Genomic DNA, 24,966 nt, shown 5'->3' with positions numbered 1-24,966 from the left:
ACTTGAGTGGTGAGTAGTTGCTGACGCAAGAGGATTCAGTGGGCCCGTGGCAGCGCAGTGAGTGGACACTGGTAAACGATGAAGGCTATGGGAACCGAAGGAAAAGGTCCACCATTCACTCAGTGACCACTGGACGCACAGAAGGTGTCGTCATTTTTACGTTATTGGATGTCAAGGATTTGGACTACATTCGTGAGGGTCAAGACATGGAAGACCTTTGGTGGTTAGAAACTATTAACGTTCACAGTAGCGGTTCTGGAAAGTGAAAGTAGAATTACGTTAGCGTGAACTTTATAGAAAGCCTTTTGGAAAGTCCAATTATTCATCGTGAACCTTGTGTTCTTGCTCAACCAGTACTTTTTTTATCAATGTATCTCTGTGGCGGTACGTATCTGTTCATGCTGTCATTCTGAGTAAATATCTAAGTTAATTGTTAATTTAGGCAGCTAGACCAGCGACTGGTCAAACGCCAATTAAGTTATAGTTGTAGTCATTTATTTCAGCTTAATAATCACCAAAAAATACTAAGGTCGTGTTGGCCGGGATAATCATTTACCTGAGAACTGTTTGACCATGCTTCAAAATGGTAAAACCAAAGAGGAAAAGTCTTCAGAACAGTCACATACCCAGGCAGAGCCTCAAACTCAACCAGGGATGGGGGAAGACGCCGCGCTAAAGACTGACAGTGACTACACACACTTCCCTATGCCAGTTTACCCTAAAGTGGAGATCAAGCGCAACGCGGTGACTGACGAATACAAAATCTCTAGCCAAGTCTTGGGTTTGGGTATCAGCGGCAAAGTCTTACAGTGCTTCAACAAGAAGACCGGGGAGAAATGCGCCTTAAAGGTGAATATAGCCGACCTGGTACTTGTGTAATCGTTGTGGTGTGCCTTCAGAATTAGGCTTATTCTCAATAAATACAATTGCCCTTTAACCCTGTCAAACGTTTGAACAACGTTCATTTTATGACACACTTTTCCAAGGCCTCTCGAAAGAACTTTGATCTCATGATGTGTCCCTTATGGGGGTTCATTTATTGTTCAATTATCACTGTAGCGTTCACAGTCACACATCAGAATTAAGGTTGCATACATTGAGAGTAATTTCTAATGTATTGAGAGAACAATAATGCTATCTAAAAGATTTGACCTTAAAGGTGGAAGGGTGGAAATTAACGTTTAACATTCAAATATGTCACATCTCCAGTCATTGCTGGAATGCATTTTTCCTAATAAATGTATGGAAAGGATTGACTGTGACAACTTTATGAGTTTCTTGGTTACTCAGTGTACTTGTGTGCAGCATACACCTGGTGCTGTTTCATGTGTAATAGTGTGTATTAGTGTTTTACACACGTGTATAATGCTTGTTTGGGGTATGTATTCAATTTCTACTGCTGACTCAGGACTTGGAAAAAGGTTCCAAAAAAATGACTGCCATAGAACACCCTCGTTGAGGTGTAGTGTGAAGTGTATGTGCGCATCACATTATTCTTGTTGTGCCTGGAAATATGTCACCACATGGCTTCAGAGAAAATATATAGTGTACAGCACAGTAATGCGTTTGGATCAGAGCCCAACAACTGTCTCACAAAGCACACCTCCAATGCTAAGGAAGCGGTGTGGTAGACAAGGGACTGAGAAGGGGAAAAGTTGATGAAGATGAAACCACCTTTCACATAGTGGCTGGCAGTGGTCTTAGATCTCACTGATTGTCATTGAAATTCAATTAAGGCCATATTTTGTAGCTACTCAAAGCAGTCTATGGTCTGTAGATGAAGCTTCAAACCATTCTGGGAATGGGTTCTTTGAATCGAGAATTGTTTACCATGTAACATTTAACATAGGCCTGTGACTTTGGTTGGTAAAAGCACTTCATGCCTTTCTAGTCCAGAAATGTGTGGTGTCTCTCTCACTCCCCTCCCTGTGTGTGATGTGCATGCACGCTTGCAACTTGAACTGCACCTGCTACAGTCTAGCTTGGTTATAACTCTTCTCTCGCTAACTGTCACAGGTCAGGGGGACCAGACAACGTTTGTAAGCCTTCTTGCTCGTTGAGAATCTAGACTGCTCTTCAGCTTTTGCCGGGAAATAAGTGTAAATTTCAGGCTACAGACTACATTGAAATAAGGCGTGATTCATTGTTGAGGTATTTAAGGTAACACCAGAGCAGAGAGTTAATTTGTGTTGGTGCTTTAGGGTGTAGATAAAAGAGTTGGTTTCTGTGCTGTAAAACTTATATGACCAATGATTAATATTGTAATTTATGACATAATTTCCTTTTTGATTGCAATCATGTGGAAAACAAGCCTGGGACAGGACAGCACAATAGCGGTCCACTTCTGCTGCTTTTTAATAAAATGCCCTGTCAAGCTCTAAGTGTAATAGATGAGGATAGTTTTAATCTACTTGGGCAGCTTTGGACCGAAGCCATCCTTTTAATTTAATTCAATTACTTAGATCATGGTTTACTATTGGAAGGCTTGACTGGGTGCCAAGCTCTAACGTCTCCGTAGAGACAGGCTGTGGCCGTTTGTTATCACTGTTTTTTCCATGGCCTAACCCATATCTCCATTCATCATGCTACTTGGCTAACATGGCTACTGTTTTGGAGGTTAAAATGTCCCATTGGGGTAGCCATTGCTGGGATTTCTGGGCTCTTTCCTGGGTCATGGGTTGTTTTGGGTGTCTTGGTTTCAGACCACACTGTAGTCTGATCTGTGTTTAGCATGGGAACCGAGAAATGAACATGTCCTGTTTGTTATTCGTTGTTAATTTTATTTATTTTATATAAGTGGGGATGGACTTGTAATGTCTCTTGTTATTAGCCAAAACGTTACAGATTGTCCCGCTCTTCTACAAAGAAACCTTCAGGAGGTTCTACAGAACACTTATAGGGCTATGATGAACAACTGTTTTCAGACCCCTGACTATATTTGTAGCATCCTGACTCTGGGAAAGGATTTTAATTTAATTTTAATGGCATTGTAATAACTTAGGTGTAATTGTCACAGTGTTTGGGGAGTAAGTCATAACAACCACATACAGTTTAAACTCCTATAAACTCTATTCCTGTGACCTGCCTGTAGTCCCATAAAGCCCATAAAACCTGTTAATAAATGTCTGCCAGGTTTTTTTTTTTTTACAATACCAGTCTTCATTGGTACCAGTAAACAAGACTAAATGGCCCATAATATTTGAGAAGATTCAGGGTATTTTTGGATTATTTTCGTCTACTTATGTCGTTGTAATCAGCCGAAAATGTTCTAAGCCGTGGGTGCTACGTGAAGAGATGGGCTTTGCATTAAACTGCCTTTGATTTAATTGAATCTGCCTCTGTCATGTTTATCTCATCCAACTACACAGAAGTAGATCATGCACATGTGTATGTTTTCAGATCTGTATTTGTTTTCAAATGTACAATATCCCCCTCAGCTTTAATAGTGCTTTAATAGCCCCAGACATGTATCGTTGTAACAACAACCAGGAACTAAAAATGTATTAGTGCAGTAACTGTCTCTAGATTTAAACATTTAGATGAGATATGATGGAGTCCCCTGTCTGGATTGCATGAACATTTAAATATGACTATTGTACAAAGTCATGACACACATTGGGGTTTTAAGTTGGTGTCTGGAAAAGTATGAAGTTTCTTTGGGCTTGAATGTGGTGCTCACTTACTTACTGGAACAGCACTGAGCTGTTTCCTAAATTATGTTTTATGAGGAGTGTCATGGGCAAGTGGATTTAACTCCCCTCTCTCCCCTGTGCTGGCAAAGGTGCCAGGCCCTTCAACAAGAGAAGAGCTGATTGGTGTGGACAGTGACAGTCCCTTAATCATTGGCTAGAGGCACACGTGTGCCATTTCACTTGAGAAATGAATCCCTCTAAAGATTTACTCTTTCAGAGCACACAACCTGTAAGCTTTACATGTCTTGAGCCTTGCGTATACGTGTCCGTGTGCAACTATGCCTTCACTCCATGTGTGCCCTTGTTGTGATACTATATCTGGCCTTAAAGAGAAGTGAGACAGGGCTGAGAAACACTGTTGGTGAGAATAGTTATGAGCCACCATCAACCATTTCCCTTTATTAATGAGGCCAAATATGTGTGGGTCTTACCACAGATTATAACCAAGTTTGCCTTTTACATTAAAGCATACACATTCAGATAATTACACAGGCTACCTATGCTGTGTGAGAACAGTGTTTGTTTGTGTTTCTACTGTGTGTGTCCATGTGTATACTGTGGATTAGGACTGTTCTGGTATAAAACTCTCCATTGGCCCCTGATTGACAGTAGTAGATCTGACCTCGGCCCACAGCAGCTCTTCTACAGTAACTGTGCAAACAACAGGAGAGGGATCACTGTCAGGTCCCAAAAATATCCTGTGATCAGTTGAGCAATGCTAAGGCCCCACGCCTATTCCAGGCTAGGGAATGTGTCTGGAGCGTACGCCTGCCTCATCTTTTTTATGCGACATGCGGGGGTGTAGCTAAGGAGAGAGGGGGAGAGAGAAAGAGAGAGAGAGGCCAAAGTCAGCACAGAAGTGAGTGAAACAGAGAGGCCGATTCAGGGGTTTTTCACTTGTCTTTCTATGCTTTAGGGCATTCAGTTCATAGAGGGAACATTCCGGAGCAAACTATAATGCCAAGCACTAGCGCCTTAGTCCTCAAATGCACTGAAGTGGAGTTCTGGCATGACTACAGTAGAAACAGTAATGCACTGGACCTGAGTTCTGGGAGGACTAGAAACAGTAATGAGGGGTTGTCCCCCCCCCAAACCCAAAAGCATACAGGTTGTGGAACAGTCATGGACTGATTATGTTTGATACGAGATGTGTGGTGTCTTACACAAACAAAGGTTTGGCATCCGTTAGGAGAGAACAAATTCGACATAGTCTCAAAGGTCTTCTTTGTCTGATACACTGAAAAGGTTAAAAATAGTGTGGGAAAGAACATGGGGACAGCTTGACTTGCATGACCTACTCCTGATTACAAAAACCAGAAACCAGTCTTTGTGTGCTTCTCTGTCTGTTCCTTTCGAACCCCACCCCCATAACCTCTCTCTCTCTCTCGCTCTCGCTCTCTCTCTCTCTCTCTCTCTCTCTCTCTCTCTCTCTCTCTCCCAGATACTGTATGACAGTCCAAAGGCGAGACGAGAAGTAGAGCTGCACTGCCGGGTGTCTGGAGGGCCCTATATCGTGAGGATCATCAGCCTGTATGAGAACATGCACCATGGCAAGAAGTGCCTTCTCATCATCATGGAATGGTCTGCTATAGTTCACATACTCTAGCTTTCATTGGTGAACCCATCATTTGTCCCTCATCGTTAACCTCAACCATTTCATTGCAATTTGGGACTTTTTCAGACACTAGTGTGTTGAGAAAAATGGAAGTATCCCAGACGGCCGTGTTGAACGCTGTGCCGTGTTTCTGAACGCTGTGCCGTGTTAAGCGCTGTGTCGTGTTGAGCGCTGTGAGCTTTCGTCCGGTCGTGTTGTTGCATCTGCTTCTCTCCCCTGCCACCGTAGCCCCACAGTTTATCCCTGTGTTGATAGGACACACAGGAAGTGTGTGTGTGTGTGTGTTCCTGTCAGTGTCATTAATCACGTCTGATAAGCATTTCAGAGTGGATATATTAAGCAGTGTTCAAATCCATCAAAGGGGAAGCTAGAATCAGTATAATCACATAAATGAAGTTATGCTGTCAGCACAGGAAGAGATGGCGTTTGTAAGAATAAAGCATTAAGAGACGGCACGAGAGTGTGTGAAATCAAGTCTCTGGAGAGCAGGCTATCTCCTGCTGTCATCACCTCCTTCCTGCTCTGGGTTTCTTTTCTACGCTGTCCATGACGAGGCTGATGAACAGCACAGAAATGCTCTCTTGAGGGGAAAAAACTCAAACTTGTGCTATTTTGTTTACCCTACAACTACTGAGATGTTGAAATAGGAACTGTGTATGCTTGGCTGTGTGTCTGTTTTTGTGCATTTGTGTGTGTGGGGTGTGTATGTGCCTGTATGTGTACTACATTGGTGAGTGTGTGTTAGTGTGCGTGTACCATGATGTTGACATTCTTCTCCAACATTGCTTATAGTATGGAGGGCGGAGAGCTCTTTAGCAGAATCCAGGCCCGGGGAGACCAGGCCTTCACTGAGAAAGGTTTGTCTGCCCACACCCTACATACCCACTGTGCTTCCGCTCCCTGTTACACAACCCATCCTGCCCTATCGCCATCTTGTTGTTCTTGGTGACTTACTGTGTAGGTATAGGCTGTGGGCTACCGCAAAAGCAGCCCATGTCTAGTTAGTGTAGGTGTCCCTATTCCGAGAAATATTGTTGAGGAAACAAAAGTGTTGTTGTAACAGTAGCACTGCACAAACTAAGTGCACAAACGGATGGTTGCCATCATCCAGTGAGCCCGAGCCAAAGTGAGAGAGGAAAAAGAGCTGGCGTGTCCCAGAAACACAGTGCAACTAGACACACTGTAATATAACTCCTCTAAGAGCCCAGTGCCATTTCCTTTCCCCAAACTCTCTCCTGTCGTGATAATTTTTTTGTGATGACCAATCCAAAAACAACTCTCAAAAATGTTTTCATACTTAAATGCATATCATGCACACATACAATCAGCCTCAGTCATCTTCTGCTTTTCGTCTGATTAGTAGATTGACAACCATCTTAGGCTATGCTGCCTTGAGTACTGAATGTGCCAGCTCTCTGTGTTCTCTCTGCCAGAGGGGTCAGAGATCATGCGTGACATTGGGACGGCCATCGAATTCCTCCACAACGTAAACATCGCACATCGAGACATCAAAGTGAGTTCTTCCAGATGGTTTGGGGTGTCTTATTTCAAAATAAGTACTGATCACTGGCAATTAAACCACAGTGAATATGGGAGACTGTCTTCTGAATGAGAATCAATGTGTGATATCAATGGGAGATATTTGATGGCAACAATACCTAGGCCTAGACATACATTATTAGGTCATAACAACCTTATATAAACTCTGTTCCTGTGACCTGCCTGTAGTCCCATAAAACCAATCAAACCTGTTAATAAATGTCTGCCAGGTGTTTGTAAGATGTAGAGTCTATACTGTAATATGTTTCTCTACACTAACAGTCTTCATTGGCACCAGGTATCAATACTAAATGGCCCATAATATTTGAGAACATTCAGGGTATTTTTGGATGATTTCCTTCTAATTTTGTCGTTGTAATCATCCGCCAATGTTCTTAGCATTGGGTGCTACATGAAGAGAAGGCTTTGAGACTGAATTAAGATGCCGCATTTGTTTTCAAATGTACAATATCCCTCTCAGCTTTAATCGTGCTTTAATAGCCCCAGACATGTATCATTGTAACAACAACCAGAAATAAAAATACCTAGGCCCTGCATGTGATATGACTATGGATCAAGCTGCTTAAAAAGAAATAACAGCAACAGACATTATGTACTAGTGAGAATTAACATGTTAAAGATGTTCATGTTAACATGGTTAATAAAGATTATTTTACCTGTTCACAAAAACAAGGAGAAGTGAGACCACAGATAAACATAAAGCATACATTAAAAGCAAAGGTACATACAAATTTCAATAAACAGCTTTATGATTGGAGCAGAGACAATAGGTACTAAAAAGCAAAGACAAAACAAGGTGCAAATAAAATACCATATGTTCCCTTAGAGACAAAGCAGAATTACACAGTGAATGCTCAAGGACATGCCCTGAGTGCCTTTAGAAGGATTCCTGGCTCTGTCCTATCACACATTCTCTTAACCTTGTGATATAGTCTGTTCAAGAATACCACGACAGGACGTTGCCGATGTGGTTGTGGTAGTCTCTGACTCATGTGCTTCCATGTTTCTACAGCCAGAGAACCTTCTCTACACAAGTAAGGAGACCAATTGCGTGCTCAAGCTCACAGACTTTGGCTTTGCCAAAGAGACCACGCTGCAGAACCCATTGCAGACACCCTGCTACACGCCATACTACGTGGGTAAGAAGGACTGGAAAACAGATCTCTCATTTACACTGTCTCCTCTCTTACATTTGATGATTTCAGCTACACATGAATGGAAAAAATCCTCCTGCAGGCATCAGGCCTTTACATGGCAGACAGGCAGTAACATTCAGCCACAAATGTTTAACTGCCAGGCAGGTTTTAGCCAATATCTGTTTCCTGACTTACTCATCTTCTTTGAAAACCTGTGGTCAAGACTTCATGGTTGCATTCATGGTTGCAGAAGTCCTTTCTTTAAAAGGAAGTGATTCGTTACAGGCGTTTAGCAGACTATGGTCATATAATATCAAACATCAGCATCATGCATTTTAAAAGCTTTTTAAAAGCTTATTCTTGTAGGTTTGTGTCGTGCTAACTGTCTTTTTGTCCACCTCTGCATTTCTTGTATTGTCATTCCAAAAGCGCCTGAGGTATTGGGCCCAGAGAAGTATGACAAATCATGTGACATGTGGTCTCTGGGCGTGATCATGTACATTCTGTGAGTACACAATGTACACTATCTTTGTGTTCCACTTTCAAAACTATATCTGTGTTTGTGTGGGTGGGTCTGCCTGTATTTACTCACTAAATGCATTTGCCATTATATTAGTAACCATACCGACTTCATTAAGTGCTTTGTGTGCTGGAACTAGAGTAATGTTACTTAAAATACAATTAAAATAATGATTTTAAATATATTCATCTATCGAATGAATTGGACAGATACTCATAGCCTGTTTCCTCCTTTGTGTGCAGGTTGTGTGGCTTCCCACCTTTCTACTCGAACACGGGCCAAGCCATCTCCCCAGGGATGAAGCGGCGCATTCGGATGGGTCAGTACGAGTTCCCTAAGCCAGAGTGGACCGAGGTGTCCCAGGAAGGTACGTAGAAGACCAGGCCTCACAATATTGGTTGAACTCCAAGCGGATGACCTCTGCAGTCTATTTGCTTGTGTGGTGTAACCAGTGGTGCTTGGTGAGGAGTGATCTACCCCCCCCCCCCACCCCATTTCCTGTCAAGGCCTTCCCATTTTAGAACATGGGTTTGCACCAGCATGATGTGTATGCTAAAGTATGAGGTCAAATGTCTTAAGACTGTCATCACCTTTCTTGGCCGTGTTGCCTCTACGCTTCTAAGCGTGCACCCAATATTAACCCTGTGGTCTGCCCATCCTCCCTGTAGCCAAAGACTTGATTACTCAGCTCCTGAAGACAAACCCCAATGAGAGAATGACCATTGCACAGTTCATGAACCACCCATGGATCAATGTAAGTGCATGCATGTGCATTGTAAGTTCAGAGATTGCTTGTTGTTTTTGTGTGTGTATGTGTGTGTGTGTTTGTGTGTGTCTGTTTGTGTGTGTGTGTGTGTGTGTGTGTGTGTGTGTGTGTGTGTGTGTGTGTGTGTGTGTGTGTGTGTGTGTGTGTGTATGTGTGTGGGTCAGTGCTGTAGCTACCAATGGGCATGTAATGAATTCCCCTTTATCTTTGCATATAAAGAAGCAGCTATTGTTCCTATTCTGTGTGTGTGTTTGAGTGAATGTATGTGTGTTTATATATGTACCGGTATGTGTGAAACAACTATTCAGTGTTTCACTTTTCATTTCAGCAATCAATGGCGGTCCCAGCAACACCTCTTCACACTTGTCGGGTTCTGAATGAAGACAAAGCCACGTGGGAAGACGTAAAGGTGAACCCTTGTACAACACTGACATCCTCTGGTCAGCAGGGGAAATAAACCCATGGTGGAAAATACAATAATTCATTCTTACGCAAAACAACTATCACTGTAAAAAAAAAAACGTTTTACTTCAATTTACTTTTCAAAGATAAATGGTCATAGGAGAGTCTGTTAAAAATATGCTTCTCTTGTTTCTTCAGGGGTAAATTAAGTTGCAATGACATAAGAGATCCACAAGGAGGAAACAGTCAGATTATTTTTCTGAAGGCTATTTTTACAACTCCACACACAAACTGCAAAACAGTATACATCTCTTGCAAAGGCAAACACTACTTGCAAAACTCTTGAAACTGTTTTACTCTATACAATACAGTACAGACAAACCACCTTTTGAAGAAGCACATGACACATCATCTACGTACAGATGAAAAACACTTGAGGCTTGTGCTTTTTCTGTCTGCAGGGCATAGCATTTTGCAATTAAAGTTTTGTCATGCATGTAGTAAACACACATACACAGGTATTCAAATGTGTAAAGTTGATGTGTATTCTGAACATAACACACTATCAATTCGAATAAGGGGAATTTTTTTTTTTTTTCTTGGAATGCTTCATCACTCCTCAAACAACAAAAGCACAGTGGAAAGCAACAAAAAAAAATCTCACATATGCTGTTGTGATGAGCTTGGCAGTATCTAAAAGTGTTTCATTTTGCTACAAGTGTATTATTGAATTGCAAACTGACTGTGAAATTATTTGGCACACTTGGTAAATACATTGACTACAAGTGGTAGGGGTTTTAGGGATATGGCTTAAAGAATCACTCTTAGTTTTCAGAAACGCCTTCGGAAAAAAACTTAAGAATTGAGTCTGTAAAGGCTGTTCGTGTCAGAGCACAATTCATCAGAGGCCCAAATTAGTAGCGTTGCGAAGTCCTAGAAAAGCTATTCCCATTGGTGGTTTCAATCTGAGTCGCACTCTCACTCTCACTCTCACTCGCACTCTCTGTCACTCACACTCACTATAACTCTCACTCTCACTCTCACTCTCACTCTCACTCTCACTCTCACTCTCACTCTCGCTCGCGCTCACTCACTCTCACTCTCTCTTTTATTCTTGGTACCCCCTGTCCCGCACATCTTCTTATCGGTTCTTGCTCTAAGCACACCTGATTGAAATCAGTCTGATTAACATGCTCTTGATTGGCAAAAACAGGTGTCCTTAGCTAAAGAAAAGTACCATTGATTCACTCATTCAGGTTGGTAGAGCAGGGGAAGATGGGAAATGTATAGACCAGTGTTCAGTGCTCTATCTCAATCCCCTTCTCTTCTGCTACTTCAGGAGGAGATGACCTGCGCTCTGGCCACCATGCGTGTGGATTACGACCAGGTGACGCTCAAAGCCCTGGACATCTCCAGCAACCCGCTGCTCAACAAGCGGCGCAAGAAGGCGGCCTCTGGGGGCAAGGGTGGAGGTACGGTGTGCAACAGTCAATAGCCAGAGGGAGGAATAATGAATGGAGTGAAGGGGGGAGGTGCACTCCTCCAGGCCTCCATGAGAGAAGGGGACCTGGACATGAAGGACGATGGGAAAACGGAGTTGAAGAGATGAAAAGAATGGCTGAAGAAAAGGCCAAACTGTAAAAATGCTGCCATGTCTGTAGCCCCAAAGGAGGGGCTCTTGACTGTGTAATTCCCTTATGGAAGCCGTTTGAGGAGTGTTTTCATATCGCCATGACTGAGGACCGCTGGTATCAGTAGCCTTCAAGCTGTTTTATCTGTGTGAATGTGTGTGTGTGTGTGTGTGTGTGTGTGTGTGTGTGTGTGTGTGTGTGTGTGTCTCTGTCTGTCTGTCTGTCTGTCTGTCTGTCTGTCTCTGCCTGTGTGTGTTTGTGCGCACGCATCAGCGGTGCGGTTTGATTTGCAATATTTTATGTACTTCAGCAGCTAAGGAATGTATTGCCATGATTTGGAGTGTTTGTGTGTGTGTGTGTGTGTGCGTTTCTAGACTATGTGTGTGTTTATAAGGGCAAGCTCTTGTGCTTGCTGTATGGAATAGTTTATTCCCTTTACACATCATGAAACTGTCTCTCTCTCTCCTTAGCTCACCCCCACTCCTGGCTGTGATAAAGCAAACCTTTAGCCCATCAATGATATGAGTCTTTTGAGCTCTGACTGAAGATATGTGTATGGTTCCAACTTCCAAGTGTTTGTATTGGTGTGTCTTGTGTGCCTGTAGTCGTCACACAAGGATTGTGGAGGGATTGTGTTTGGGCACTTCAACACCAACAGTTCACTCTAGATACTATCCGGTAACTGTCGCTGTCTATTGTTTTTAGATGTTGAGTCCTTTTATCAGGATTAAAAATGAATTGAATTTTGGAATTCTGTGATTTTTAATTGTGTGGTTTTTGGAACTTCAACTGGGTTTATGTTTGACTTGTAATACTTTAGTAGTCACATGCAAATGAGTTCCAGTGTACTGACACAATTTCAGTTACTGTATAAGTCATAAGCGGCCTTCTATAGTTGTGCAAGAGAAGGGCTTGCTTTGTGTCTGGTGTACACAACTATATTGCACTCAAATGTTCAACTTCACTGAAGAATTCTGTCTTTATTTCAGAGGTGTGTGGAATGCAGTCTCCATTTTGAGTGCTTGCTTACTTTATGGTGAAGCATGACATGACACATCAATTCATATTCAGTTATTGTATTGTATTGTTTATTGTATACCAGTGTATCAGTGCATGTTTAGGTTAACAGATCATGAGCAGATCTCTAATGTGTGCGGGTAAGTTTCCACTGAGGTTTTGAAGACAATCCTTTTTTCTTTCTAGTGAACACCGCAAGCTAGCAACATTGGCAGCTGAAATCAGAGACTGGAGGTTCGGTTTATCAAAAAGCTCAAGTAGGCCCACTATAAATAGTAGCAGTGGAACAAGGATTTGGAAGGCTGCCATCTGACTTTGAAAGTTATGTTGAGAAAGGTCACCATCTTATGTTTAGTATATAGTCTACCAAAATCACCTTTCCCCCAGTTATCACAGTGCCTTCAGTTGTTTTTGAAGAGGACAGGCCCAAGCAGGCTGAATTAAATACCATCCAATACATCTTTGATCAGACAAGCAATTTCGCTACATATGTTGCTATATTAAAGCTTTCCTCACAGTGACGTAGAGTATTTTTATGTTTACCACCCATGCTTTTTGAGTCAATTAATTGTCTGAGTTTTGGGAGGATCTGGTTATGCCACAAGCTGTGGCAAATGGCTTTATTTTTTTCTGTTGGTCACTTCCTTCTTACTCATGTAAGAGTCACACTGTCTTATTTCCTCATATCTGGGCAGTGTATTGCAAAATGGGATGTTAATTTCCACTGCAACCCTACCTTATCTGAAGTGATCCGCTCCTCTGTTTATCAGCCTTGACCGCCAGAAGTAAATAGTGGCATCTGACAATTCCTGTCTTACCTCGCTCACAATATCACTATTCTGATCTTTTATTCTGATATCACTGTTCTGATTTCTTGTGAAATGGAGCAGGTCAGGGTGGTTTATTTGAGAAACAGTCTTGGGTATGTTGTAAAGGAAAGCAAGACTACACTTAGAGAGAGGAGCAGAGTCGGAGTGTCAGGGCTGGAGCATGATTTAGGGGGAGGGGGGGCGTTAGCTGTACGACTGCCAGCTGTGACGTGATGGTATGCCTCCAAAAGCAGGACTGTGTGGGGGGGAGGAAGGCAGGGGCTCCTCTCGTCAGTGTGGCCTTTTGGAGGAATTTGGTGGGGATCAGAGATGAGGGGGGTCAGCGTGTTCTCATGACAACATAAGTGAAGTCCTCAACTGTTCCCTGAACATCTGTGTTGCCTTTAAACGCTCCTGTTACAACGGTTTCCAAGTAATGACAGATGCTTAGTAGATCTTCAGCATATTTGAATGTACTGCTAATTGTTATTTTTCTCTAACAGTCTAACAAACTGGTATTGATAAAATGGTTATTGTGATACTGAATTGTTGTTGGCCATTTCTCATGACACCTTTGCTCCATGTGTCACTAGACATTTTGGGTGGCTATTCATGGTATATAATACACATCAAATCTGTCCCCAAAAGGCTTGCTAATATCATGACACCCCAAACCTAACTACTTGAAACATGGAATCGTTTTGAAGATCTTGCTAACATCAACCCTATAATCCTGTAGTCCCAGTATTAAAGCTGTTTAACAGGAATTCAATTGTGGGAAAAGCTCACCACAAAGAGATGAAGTTATTTCCCTTTCAAAATGAAATATACACCGTCACGTACACAACTTGCAACCAATCTCTTATGACGAAGGGGGTGTGCGCATTTTACGCCTCATTGACACATTCTGCTTCCGAGACCTGAGATACACCTCAAAGGCATGCTTGCCTTCCGTTAATCAGACTTATTCATCTGACACAAACCAGACTCCGCCAACCACTAGGCTACACACCATCGCGGAACACGGATGATGAGGGGAGCAGCTCGTTCCAAAAGCACGCAGAATCCAAGTAAGACAGGTGAGTGAATTTTCACGTCAATGTTCAATTTCAAATGCTATTGAAATCCTTGACAGTCAACAGTGGAAACGGTTCTGGCAACGGCGTATGTCCGATGAGTTCATGCAGAGAAGTAAACAAGACTTGTCACGTAGGCGGTGGTGTGTGTGTAGAGCTGCTACTGTCCAAGAATAATTTCCTCGCCTGCAGAATGGCTACCATAATATAATAACGCTCTCCCATAATAGAATGGGTAGTCTCTACACTTAATTGAAAGGAGATTTTGTTTCGCATTTTACTCAACTCGATTATTGGCCTTACACACGTAGGCTAGGCTATATAGCCCATTTTATTATGTTGGCGATGAGCATTTGTTGTGAGCTACGAAATGAATGAAAAGCAGTCCGAAGTGTTGAGACCACGGTCCGATTCTATCTCCATGTTTTTGGAAGATAGCGATTGCACGGCACTCCATGGTGTAGACTTCATCGATTCACATTAATTGTACTCGATTCACGTTGTTATAAGTTACCCCAAACAGCTTTTATGCTACTGCGGATGCAACACGTCTCACGACTGTGCAACGGCTTAAATAGTGTTGCCTGCCCATGGATAATGATATTATGAGGTAAATAAGATTAAGGTATGTTGCACAATAGTTATGATGTGTGATGCATTTCATAAATCTCGCTTGAGGTCCTTGCTCAAGTTTAATAGAATGACCGCAGCTGTCTGTTGTTTCCGTTGGCAGCGTGGACATATTTGACAGAAATCACGTTTGTAAACACAGTCTCAATGCTACGGTGAACCTGAGCTTGACAATTAACAGATGACGACTCATGTCCAGACTCTCCACAAAGAGTATTCTCATCGTGAGATTATGTTCACAGAGAGTTTGACACTGTTTGTGTAATGTGTTATGGCCCAGCCTGTTTCCTGTTCTTGAGCTGGCCGGATGACGGTAGGAGTCTGCAGGTAATACTAAGATAGACTTGGGTTTATTTTTGGCTTATGTTTAAAAGCAGTGCTCTGTCAGAGTGGTCATGTTCATACAAGTAGGTTACTATGTTGCAAAAAAAAAAAAAAAAAAAAAAAAAATCGTATTTTGTAAAATGCCACATTAGATTTTAAATGCCCATATTAAATCAGGGCATTTCTTTCTGGGATATATTGGTTTTGGCAGACAAGGACATTCCCAGACCAGAGTGCAATCAAGTCTTCTGTATTCTGTTGTGGCATTGCTGTTCATCTCCTAACTCCTCAAGTGACATTTGTCTTTGAACTAGTTTCAGTACCACCCAGAAATCAAATATCAGTTTTGTGAACTTAATCACTGAAAAACAGTATCCCTTCTCCCCTCAACATCACATATACATCCACACGTAAATCTCAGTGCCCAACATGCATACTCTTTCTCAGTGATACCTAAATATTATGAAAATAAACCCAGCAAAGACATGGTCGCCTGTTGTCGATGTGTATCTCTTAAGGTCTCTAATTCCTAATTGTAGCGATTCAGACTTAAAAATTACCTTTTAAAAATTAAAAATATTTAAGTTAAATAACTTTCACAAAAAATGGACACAATCTTCGTTTGAAGTCACTAGACCCCTAGTCTACATTTAACCTACAGAATCAGTCCTTTTGATGATGTCAGCACTGAAAGACCGTTTACACTTGGTCTGTCACCATTACCATGATCATTTGTTCTTCTGTTTTTTTTTCCCAACTAATGAAATTAAGTCATAGCTGTGAGTACATTTTCTTTCCCACAATTCACTAGTATATGTTATTTAGCCTAATGCTGCCATCTACTGGACACAAGGGGTATTGTGTGTGTTTTACGGTAAATGCAATTAATCTATTTCAGCAATGATTGGCTGGTGTTTTAATTAAGTGGTCGCCACGTTGTAGAGTTGGAATGCTTCGGCTGTGTTTGTGCCTCAGTTTCTATTTATGTGGAGGCAGGTTGACCAATAAGGCCTACATTTTCATTTTTTATTAAAAAATATATCGGTCGCCAATTCGACACATTAAGCTGATGAAAATAGAATTACCCAACCCGTTCAAACCGTTACAATAAAGTTGATCGGTAGTGTAACATGTAACATACTTCAACAGTCCCGTGTTTTCGCGACATTGCGGTAGATGCATTCTTCTCAGCTTCCTCCTCAGCCCATATGACATGCCACCCTCGCGGTTGTGAGCATTGATGCTGCAGACTGTGGCGATACATTCAAATATCGAACAATACCGGCTTCGTACACGATGAATTCGGGGGAAGGTTGCTCAGAGGAAATACCTCTACCATCGTCGCCTCGAGAGCTAACTCAAAACCCACTGAAGAAAATTTGGATACCTTGCAAAAACGGCCTTCCAGAGAAACACATTTTTCAAAGAAAGGGTACGTAGCTTCTGTACGCCATGGCAACTCACCGGCTTCGTTTTGCATAGCCTACTGTCAGTGCTCAACCAAGTCTTTATTTCCATCTGACTCAAATGAGTAAAAATGATCTGCCATAGCAAGTTCATTTTTCGGGTGCTTATTTTAAAGTCCATTTGTAACTAGTAACTCAGTAAAAGTATTGAACCGATTTCTTTCGACTCAAGTGAAAGGAAATGCCATTGTCTCTTGGTAAAGATCGAAGAAACTAGCATGACTTATAGAAATCAAAACTTTTCAGTGAATCGCCATCAAATGCTGCTTTAATAAAGTTCCTCGCGTCAAGAAAAAGAAAAGACTGACCTGTTCGGTGTTCTAGATGATTATATTGTCATTTGATTAGCTACTGATCGAAACGAAATATTTGGTATTTTAGTTGCAAAGATTTACATGTTTTGCCACCATGTCGCTCAGAAGATTACCATGACGTGATTGTGCTGTTGCCTTCAGCAGCGTAACAATGATTATAACCCTACTTTATGTGAATTGGCCTCGTTTCTTTCGGACCTTCGCCCACCAGGACCATGGAGAATTGACTGGTAAAGTGGCCTGACCGCGCTTTGTTATTTTGCAGCCCCATCTGCCAGTTGTTATCCGCCAAAAGTTGTTGATGAACCCGAATAGGGTTGTAGTGGTCATGCGGATGCATTGGATGTTAAAACCTTTAGTACTGGTACTTGCTGAGTTTATTGGCCTGGTCGCATTTCTTTCAACTTGTAAACAGAGCACACTGTGCGTTTAGAAGTGCTGTGATTATAGTTGCCTTTACTGCCAAGACGTCTAAGGAAGAATTTTGTGTGGCCGGCCAGTAACTTTTTTTCTAACACACAGGCATATGTTGAAAAATGCTGACATGTGAGTGAGACAATCAGTGACTTAACCTGTGGTGTGCGGTCACCTCTGATTTAGAGTACTGGACTGCTCACCACATCTTGGAGGTGGAAACAGATTTCCCTGAATATCGATCCATGCTCCCATTCACACATCACCCCATTAAGGAAATGTCCATGAACATTTCAGGGTTAGACTGATGCATACTTGGTCATTGGGTAGTGAGTAAAGAATGGAATAAACCTTTGCACTTAACTATTATAATTATAGCAAAAGGGTTTTATTGAAAATCATGTAGCGTGTGATTGATTATTAATTAATAATATGTATATTGAAGTGTCTCATCCGCATCAGGGGTATGCTATTTAAACCAAAAGCTGTTTTTTTTTTTGAATGAACAGAGAAAGTGTGTGGGGAATGGACTTACTTTACAAGTGCTATGCTTGTGTACAAGTAACACATCTTTCTCTCTCTTGTTTAGTATGTATGACCAACTGTCCCACCCTCATTGTCACCGTCGGCCTCCCTGCCAGAGGGAAGACCTACATCTCCAAGAAACTGACACGCTACCTCAACTGGATTGGTGTTCCCACCAAAGGTATCTACTCGGCTTCTCTTCCCTTTGTCAAGACCCAGTGAAATGAAAGACGTTGTCTTTAATTTAGCACTATTGTAATGTCTTACCGAGGGTGAATGAAAGCTGTACATTTTCTCCCTTGCTCTCCTCAGAGTTCAATGTTGGCCAGTACAGACGTGAGTGTGTGAAGATCTACAAGTCTTTTGAGTTCTTCAGTCCGGACAATGAAGAGGGTCTGAAGATAAGAAAGTAAGAGCACTGAGGGGATCTGAGATTTGTGTTGTTACAGTTCAGTTTTGTTGTTGTATGAATTAAGTTGAGCAATAAAATGAATGGTTGTTTGGATATGGTTTGAATCTGTAGTGAATCCCATTTGACACATATTCAGGGGCTACTGGGCAGCACTCTCATTAAAAACAACCCCTAATGCTACAGACATCAGTGAAATGAATGGCTATTTGTGTTTGTGAACTGCAGGCAGTGTGCGTCGGCTGCTTTAAACGATGTACGTCAGTACCTGACAGATGAGGGAGGCCAAGTTGCTGTAAGTAGCAAGGGGTAAATTCATGCTTTATTATTCCCTTCCATTTTTTTGCACAGTAATCACAATCTTTTTTTCCTTAATGCAGGTGTTTGATGCCACAAACACAACGAGAGAGAGGAGAGATACCATAACAAGGTTTGCAGAGCAGAATGGCTTCAAGGTATGGCCTTGTTTTCTTCTAGAACTAGCTGTGATCTCACCTCTCTGACCTCCCTGTCTTTACCTAACGATTATCCTCCTCCCGGTAGGTCTTTTTTGTGGAGTCTGTTTGTGAAGACCCAGCGGTCATTAACGAGAATATTGTGGTAAGACGAGTTCACTAGTGGCGGCATGTTTCTCATTCCTGCTGGAGACAGGAGCCCATTCCTCTAACTGTTGTGTTTTTAATCCACAGCAAGTGAAACTGGGAAGTCCGGACTACACCCACTGCAACACAGACGAAGCAGTGGAGGACTTCATGAAGAGGATTAAATGTTATGAGAACTCTTATCAAACTTTGGATGAGGTTTTGGATAGGTAAGAGTTCAGTCTACAGCCACGTCTACATTTACATAATGCACTGCTATGGACTTTAGAGTTTCATTCCACTGCTGATTCAAGATATATTACTGCTATAAATGTTATAGTCACTCTAACTATGAACTTGGAAGTGAGCATACCCTACCTGCCCATTTGCAACATCATAGAAGATATGATTTTGTTTTTGATCACTGGCTTTATCACATTTTACTGCATTGAGTCATTGAGGTACTATGGTAGTGATATATGAGATCAAGGTCAAAGTTCTGACAAATGTTGACATTTTTAATCTCTTTGTTAGAATGCTAGTGAGGGCGATAGTAACTGAGCAAGTATATTAATGGTTGAACCTAGAATGTACTAGTGAGAACCATTCTTGCCATTGTAGGTTTCTTTAGATATATTTTTTTAAATTGCATTTATACTGTATAGGAGACAAATAGCTTTGGATAGATGAGTGCGCATGTTGTATGTTTCTTTCGGGGATGAACTTTGACCTCTAAAATCTTTTCAACCATGCAGGGATCTCTCCTACATCAAGATCATTGATGTTGGTCGCCGTTACCTGGTGAACCGAGTCCAGGACCACATCCAGAGCCGTATCGTGTACTACCTCATGAACATCCATATCACCCCGCGCTCCATCTACCTGTGTCGGCACGGGGAGAGTGACATGAACGTCAAGGGTCGCATTGGGGGAGACTCAGGACTGTCACTCAGGGGCAAAGATGTAAGGATGCTGTCCATTCTGTGTGGAGAAGGTTTATTATAAATTTAAAGCTATGGATAGTTGATACTTACATAGGAGTTGATATTCAGTCTTGTGTCACATGTGCCTGACCGTGCACCTACACTGAATGTAATGTACTGTATGAAATATGTCTAAATATTTGTGTTTTTAGAGAATAAAACCACTGTCATGGTATTGCCAGTAGCGTAGGATAAACTGTAAATGTACGTATATTTCTATCTAAATACATTAAATGTATATTTACCTCTCCTGGCCCAGTTTGCCAGGCGGTTGGGCCAGTTCATCCAGAAACAAGACATCAGCGACCTGAAAGTCTGGACCAGTCAGATGAAGAGGACCATTCAGACCGCAGAAGGTCTGAATGTCCCGTACGAGCAGTGGAAGGCTCTGAATGAGATTGATGCAGTGAGTTAGAATTATGATTTGGTGTGTGCGAGATAAGAGGGAGTGAGAGAGTGTGAGCAAGTCACCAGAACTTTAAATCTGTCATTTCAGGGCGTCTGTGAGGAGATGATGTATGAGGAGATTCAGGATCACCACCCCTTGGAGTTTGCGTTGCGCGACCAAGATAAATATCGATACCGCTATCCCAAAGGAGAGGTCAGCTTTCTACAGTCTCTCTTTAATCAGCCTTGTCAGGCATCTTTCTCTTTTATTTAACATCTGTATCTTGGTGTTTTTCAAAGCTATTCATCAACCTTATATTCGAACAATAATCACAAGTTAATTTCAGAGTGCCAAGCATTGAGACCTAAAACTTGTAGACTAAGTAGGCAGAGGTAGTGTTTGTCTAGTCACAAATCAACCAGTGTCTGCTGTATGCCTGTGTACATGAGGCTCTCTCTCCTGCTGCCAGGAGTCTACTGGTTGATACTCGCCTACTAATGACTTAATGTACCCATCTGAAAATGTCATCAGTCAGCTTGATTAAAACATGGCTACATTTACTCTATTGTGTAAGACCAAACTCGGTCTCTAAGGCTGCAGAAAGGTCATTCTTTTGTCAAGCTGTAATGTCCTGCTGATGTCTCCATGCCTGTGGCAACAGTCCCTCACGCCATTACCTTCTCCCCAGTACCATTTGTCCCACTTACTCCCCTAGTCTTAAAAAAGTGGCTAAGAGCAAGTGTGCTCTCTGCACAAGCATTAGTCATGCTGAATGTGTTTTACACTCTTTAAGTTCTCATTAGCCTTTTAATCGGTAGTAGAGAAGGGCTGTTCTGTTCTATGGGAGGTGTAGCATCTTTGGAGTGCGTCTTGTGCATTAGGTGTCTCTAATGTGTGAGTACTGGGAAATTGTAACTGTGGTCTCTCTCTCTCTCTCTGTTTTCTCATGCTTTCTTTATTTCTCTTCCTCCTTGTCATTCCCCCTTTCTCCCACTCACTCTCACCTGGTGTTGTAGTCCTATGAGGACCTGGTGCAGCGGCTGGAGCCGGTCATCATGGAGCTGGAGAGGCAGGAGAATGTGCTGGTTATCTGCCACCAGGCTGTCATGCGCTGCCTTCTGGCCTACTTCCTGGACAAGTCTGCAGGTCTGTGACCTATTGAGTCTGTCCTATTTTTTCAGTTTAGCATTTAAAACCTGCCTATGGATTCAGAGGAAAAACCTGATGATGATATTTAGAGGCACGTATATGATGTTCTCATGTAAACGTTGATGTTAATGTGAAAGGTTTTTTGAGGCTGAAGTGTTGACGTCTGAGAATGAAGCTAAAGTTTGTATGTCTGTGGTCCAACAGAGGAGCTGCCCTATTTGAAGTGTCCCTTGCACACAGTGCTGAAGCTCACACCTGTGGCTTATGGTAAGACTTCCGCTCCACTTGCTGTTCCTCACTTTCAAACAGCTACACAGTCAGACAAAAGAAATGGCACTATTGTATGCGTGTTATTTATCATAAGTAATTTGCTGGTGCCAATTCTCCTCTCCTCTCCTCTCCTCAGGCTGTAAAGTGGAGTCCATCTTCTTAAATGTGGATGCTGTGAACACCCACAGGGACAGACCAGAGGTAATGGGCTCTCTCACTAGCGCTCTGTCTGTGTCTCCTCACCTTTTCACTTACTCTCTCTGTCATCTTTACTCTGTCACTCTTTCACTCACTTATGGTACGTTTCCACACAGCATATCGCCACACGAATTTCTGCAGGTGAAATTTCACCTCGAGGGCGAGGTCAGAAAATCAAGTTTAGCTGTCAAGTAGCAAGTTCAGTTGCATTGCAGCGCCTGCTGGCTATGAAGCTAAAGAGCTAAATAGCTAGCTTCAGATTACATACACAGTCATGTGCAAAGTAAACAACAACCAATTGTTTATGTTGACAACAAAATCATGTTCTACAGAAAAAAAACATATAATTCATAACACAATGTTAACATTATATGTAAATTATTAGCAGCTAGCTAGCTATGTGTTCTAATGGAGCATCGGTTAAAGTGTTAGCAGCAAGCTAACAATAATTGTCAAGCACTTCAGTTAAGACCGACAATAATCTGTTTGCCCTGACCGCATTCGTGTAGCATATAAACAACAAACTGAGTCGATGTAGACATGTAAAAAGTCGTGTACACAGCTTTATTCACATAAAATATCTCCCAGTAACAGACTCTTAAAACTCTGGCATCTTGTTTTAATAATAAGAATAATTCATTTTATTTTTAACGCACTTTTCATTCAGAAGTTTCGATTTTTTTGATTACTCCCGCCCCTGTGAACAACGACGTAGGCTTTCGAATCATACTCACGCCAATCAGATTGACTCTGGGTGGTTCTCATTTGCATAAAGTTAAAGATTTGCCAATCTTGGATTCACCTGCAGGTGAAATTTTGCCTCCCATTTGATCCCAATGAGAGAGACGTGAATTTCGCCTGCCATCACGCCCAGTGGAAACATATTTATTAATTCGCTCAATTGCACACACACAAACTCACTCTGCTAGAATTACCACATTTTACTTGAGTAAATGCAACGCACTGAACTCTCTCTCTCTCTCTCTCTCTCTCTCTCTCTCTCTCTCTCTCTCTCTCTCTCTCTCTCTCTCTCTCTCTCTCTCTATCCACGTTTTGGTTTTTGTCACTGACGTTAATTTGGCCAAATCCATTGCTGCAGTCAGTGTAACGGCTGTTAGGAGTTCGGGCAGCTGTGGAACTACAGTAGTTGTGGGAGTTGCAGCGGCTTACCCAGCAGTATAACCCAGAGCCCAGAGCTGTCCAAACCACAAGTGCTTTCCAGCTCCTCCCCCTCCGACTCGTGATTCTGCGGAGTGCAGCCCTGATTGGCGTCCCACCCAGAGCTCACAAGAGGCGCACAGTGAATACTAACCAGGGCCCTCTTCAGCACTTCAGCGCCTCTCAGATTTATCATTTGTTCTAAGGGCCAGAGTTTCCTGCTGCCCACACAACGTGTGGTTTTACAGTTCTTTATGAATGTTATTAAGTATGCCGGTTAAGGGAAGTACTTTTGTGCTTATTGAATTGACCCCCACAGCCAATGTATTACTGGCATTAATATAAATACTACTCACCAGGGGAATTGTTTTTTTATATGAAGTGGTCAGCCACACAGACATGTTTTTGACCCTGTTACCCTTTTGTGTTATTTGAACAGAATGTAGAGGTCTCTCGGATGGCAGAGGAGGCTTTGTACACAGTTCCAGCCCATCAGTGACTCACTGCTCCCTCCTCCCAATCCCCTCCTCCCAGTCCCCCATACCCCTCCACACTCACATGGACAGTCCTGCAAATCTTCAGGCTGTTCTGAAATCAGACACAAGCTATGATCATCCTGAGATCAGAACTCAGGGACCTAATGTAGATTTGTTTGTTGTTGCTCTTTTATTTTGTTTGTTCCTGAGAACAGTGCTAAATGACTGGAATCCAGTTTTTAACCCTTCTGATTTGGGCTCTCATGATTTTGTGTGTGTGTGTGTGTGTGTGTGTATGTATTGTTTTAATTCATGCTGCTTATTGAGGACCTGATCAGCATGTGAAAACAATAATCTGTCACTACAAATTGAATTTGAGACCTTTTTTAGATTCATGATCTGTTCTTCAAAGGTTAGGACAAACTAGATTCAGCTAATGATTTGCACATTGTGAAGTTTATTATGTCTCTGTGTGTGTATAATTGATCTAATTGAGTTGGGAGAGAACATGCCATTTTAGTCCAATGAGAAGACGGACAAATGTTTGTGCTACTACAGTTTCTGCTATTCGTATCTTGAAGCAAATGTTTACGGGGTAATATTTGTCAGTTGATACAGGTAAACTGCTAAGCTGGATTTGCATGTTTATTTCAAAGCTGATTTAAGCTTACTGTGTAGATCTTATGTATTCCAAGAAGTACATTTTTTTAAAAAACTATTAATAATCTACAATCATGTCCTAATTTAGAACACACTGGAAACCAAGAGGGTTTTGAAATGCCTTAACATTCCAATCAATGTTATGACCCACTAGGTTGTTAAGGGGTCTTAAAAAGCTTTATTTATAATTAAAAAAAAATTAAACCATTTTAAATGTTTTACTGGCAAAGCTAATAAAAAAATTCTTGAAAGAACATATTGACGAGCACTGCATTGTTTTTCATATCAACCTTCTCTGCACTGGATGTCTTGCTCACGTATTTGTGCGTGCTATTATCTGTCTGCGTCATTTGACACTGAATATGCATTTTGTAAACGACACTCACTTACCCCCCCCATATTCCTCCTTGTCCAAAGAGGAAGACTAGTGAGAAAACAATATGTAAAATGAACAGCACAACAGATATATAATATAAAGACCTCTGGGTAGATCTTTCTTTTTCAATTTTGTGTTAGGTCAGCGCAATGTGGCTGCCTCCTTTCCCCAAGACCCCAGCACAGCATTCTTGTAAGGGCTGGCCTCCCCAGTCATGTTGAAGGCAACAATTTCTATGTGACATCCATGAGTTTCATTCATATTTTGTTGCTGTGCTTCTGTCTTTCCTTCCTTTATTTTAATTGTGGTCTTTTTTGTCAACTCAAAAAAGGAAGTGTGTGTGTGTGTGTGTGTGTCTGTAATCCGGGGACTGGCTGTACTCTTACAAGGTCCATTTCCCAGTCTTTGAAGGATTAGTCTC

At 41.9% G+C, this 24,966-nt stretch overlaps 2 protein-coding genes across 3 annotated transcripts; both read left to right on the top strand.

Annotated features, from left to right (window-relative positions):
• The first annotated feature begins 51 nt into the window (after positions 1-51).
• On the top strand, positions 52-12,065 carry mapkapk3 (MAPK activated protein kinase 3). The gene is made up of 10 exons (XM_080845733.1): positions 52-849; positions 5,134-5,273; positions 6,100-6,164; positions 6,741-6,820; positions 7,880-8,006; positions 8,433-8,508; positions 8,766-8,890; positions 9,192-9,277; positions 9,618-9,698; positions 11,031-12,065. The coding sequence occupies exons 1-10, from the start codon at positions 574-576 to the stop codon at positions 11,184-11,186; spliced, it is 1,212 nt and encodes a 403-aa protein (XP_080701859.1). The 5' UTR covers positions 52-573; the 3' UTR covers positions 11,187-12,065.
• Positions 12,066-14,107: 2,042 nt separating this feature from the next.
• On the top strand, positions 14,108-24,295 carry pfkfb4a (6-phosphofructo-2-kinase/fructose-2,6-biphosphatase 4a; the record flags this gene model as incomplete). 2 transcript variants are annotated; one of them, XM_080846464.1, is made up of 14 exons in its annotated part: positions 14,108-14,227; positions 17,962-18,078; positions 18,210-18,306; positions 18,535-18,601; positions 18,687-18,761; positions 18,850-18,906; positions 18,996-19,117; positions 19,643-19,850; positions 20,130-20,276; positions 20,367-20,471; positions 21,275-21,404; positions 21,612-21,674; positions 21,814-21,878; positions 23,473-24,295. In XM_080846464.1, 14 exons carry the CDS (start codon positions 14,176-14,178, stop codon positions 23,530-23,532), a joined length of 1,365 nt encoding a protein of 454 aa, XP_080702590.1. In that variant the 3' UTR covers positions 23,533-24,295. The 2 variants fall into 2 exon arrangements, with proteins under 2 accessions (XP_080702590.1, XP_080702591.1); XM_080846465.1 differs by lacking the exon at positions 14,108-14,227 and adding an exon at positions 16,475-16,610.
• Between the last annotated feature and the right edge of the window lie 671 nt (positions 24,296-24,966).

Source organism: Sprattus sprattus (assembly GCF_963457725.1).
Source record: "Sprattus sprattus genome assembly, chromosome: 10".
NCBI lineage: Eukaryota > Metazoa > Chordata > Actinopteri > Clupeiformes > Clupeidae > Sprattus > Sprattus sprattus.
This window is presented reverse-complemented; position numbering and strand designations above follow the sequence as displayed.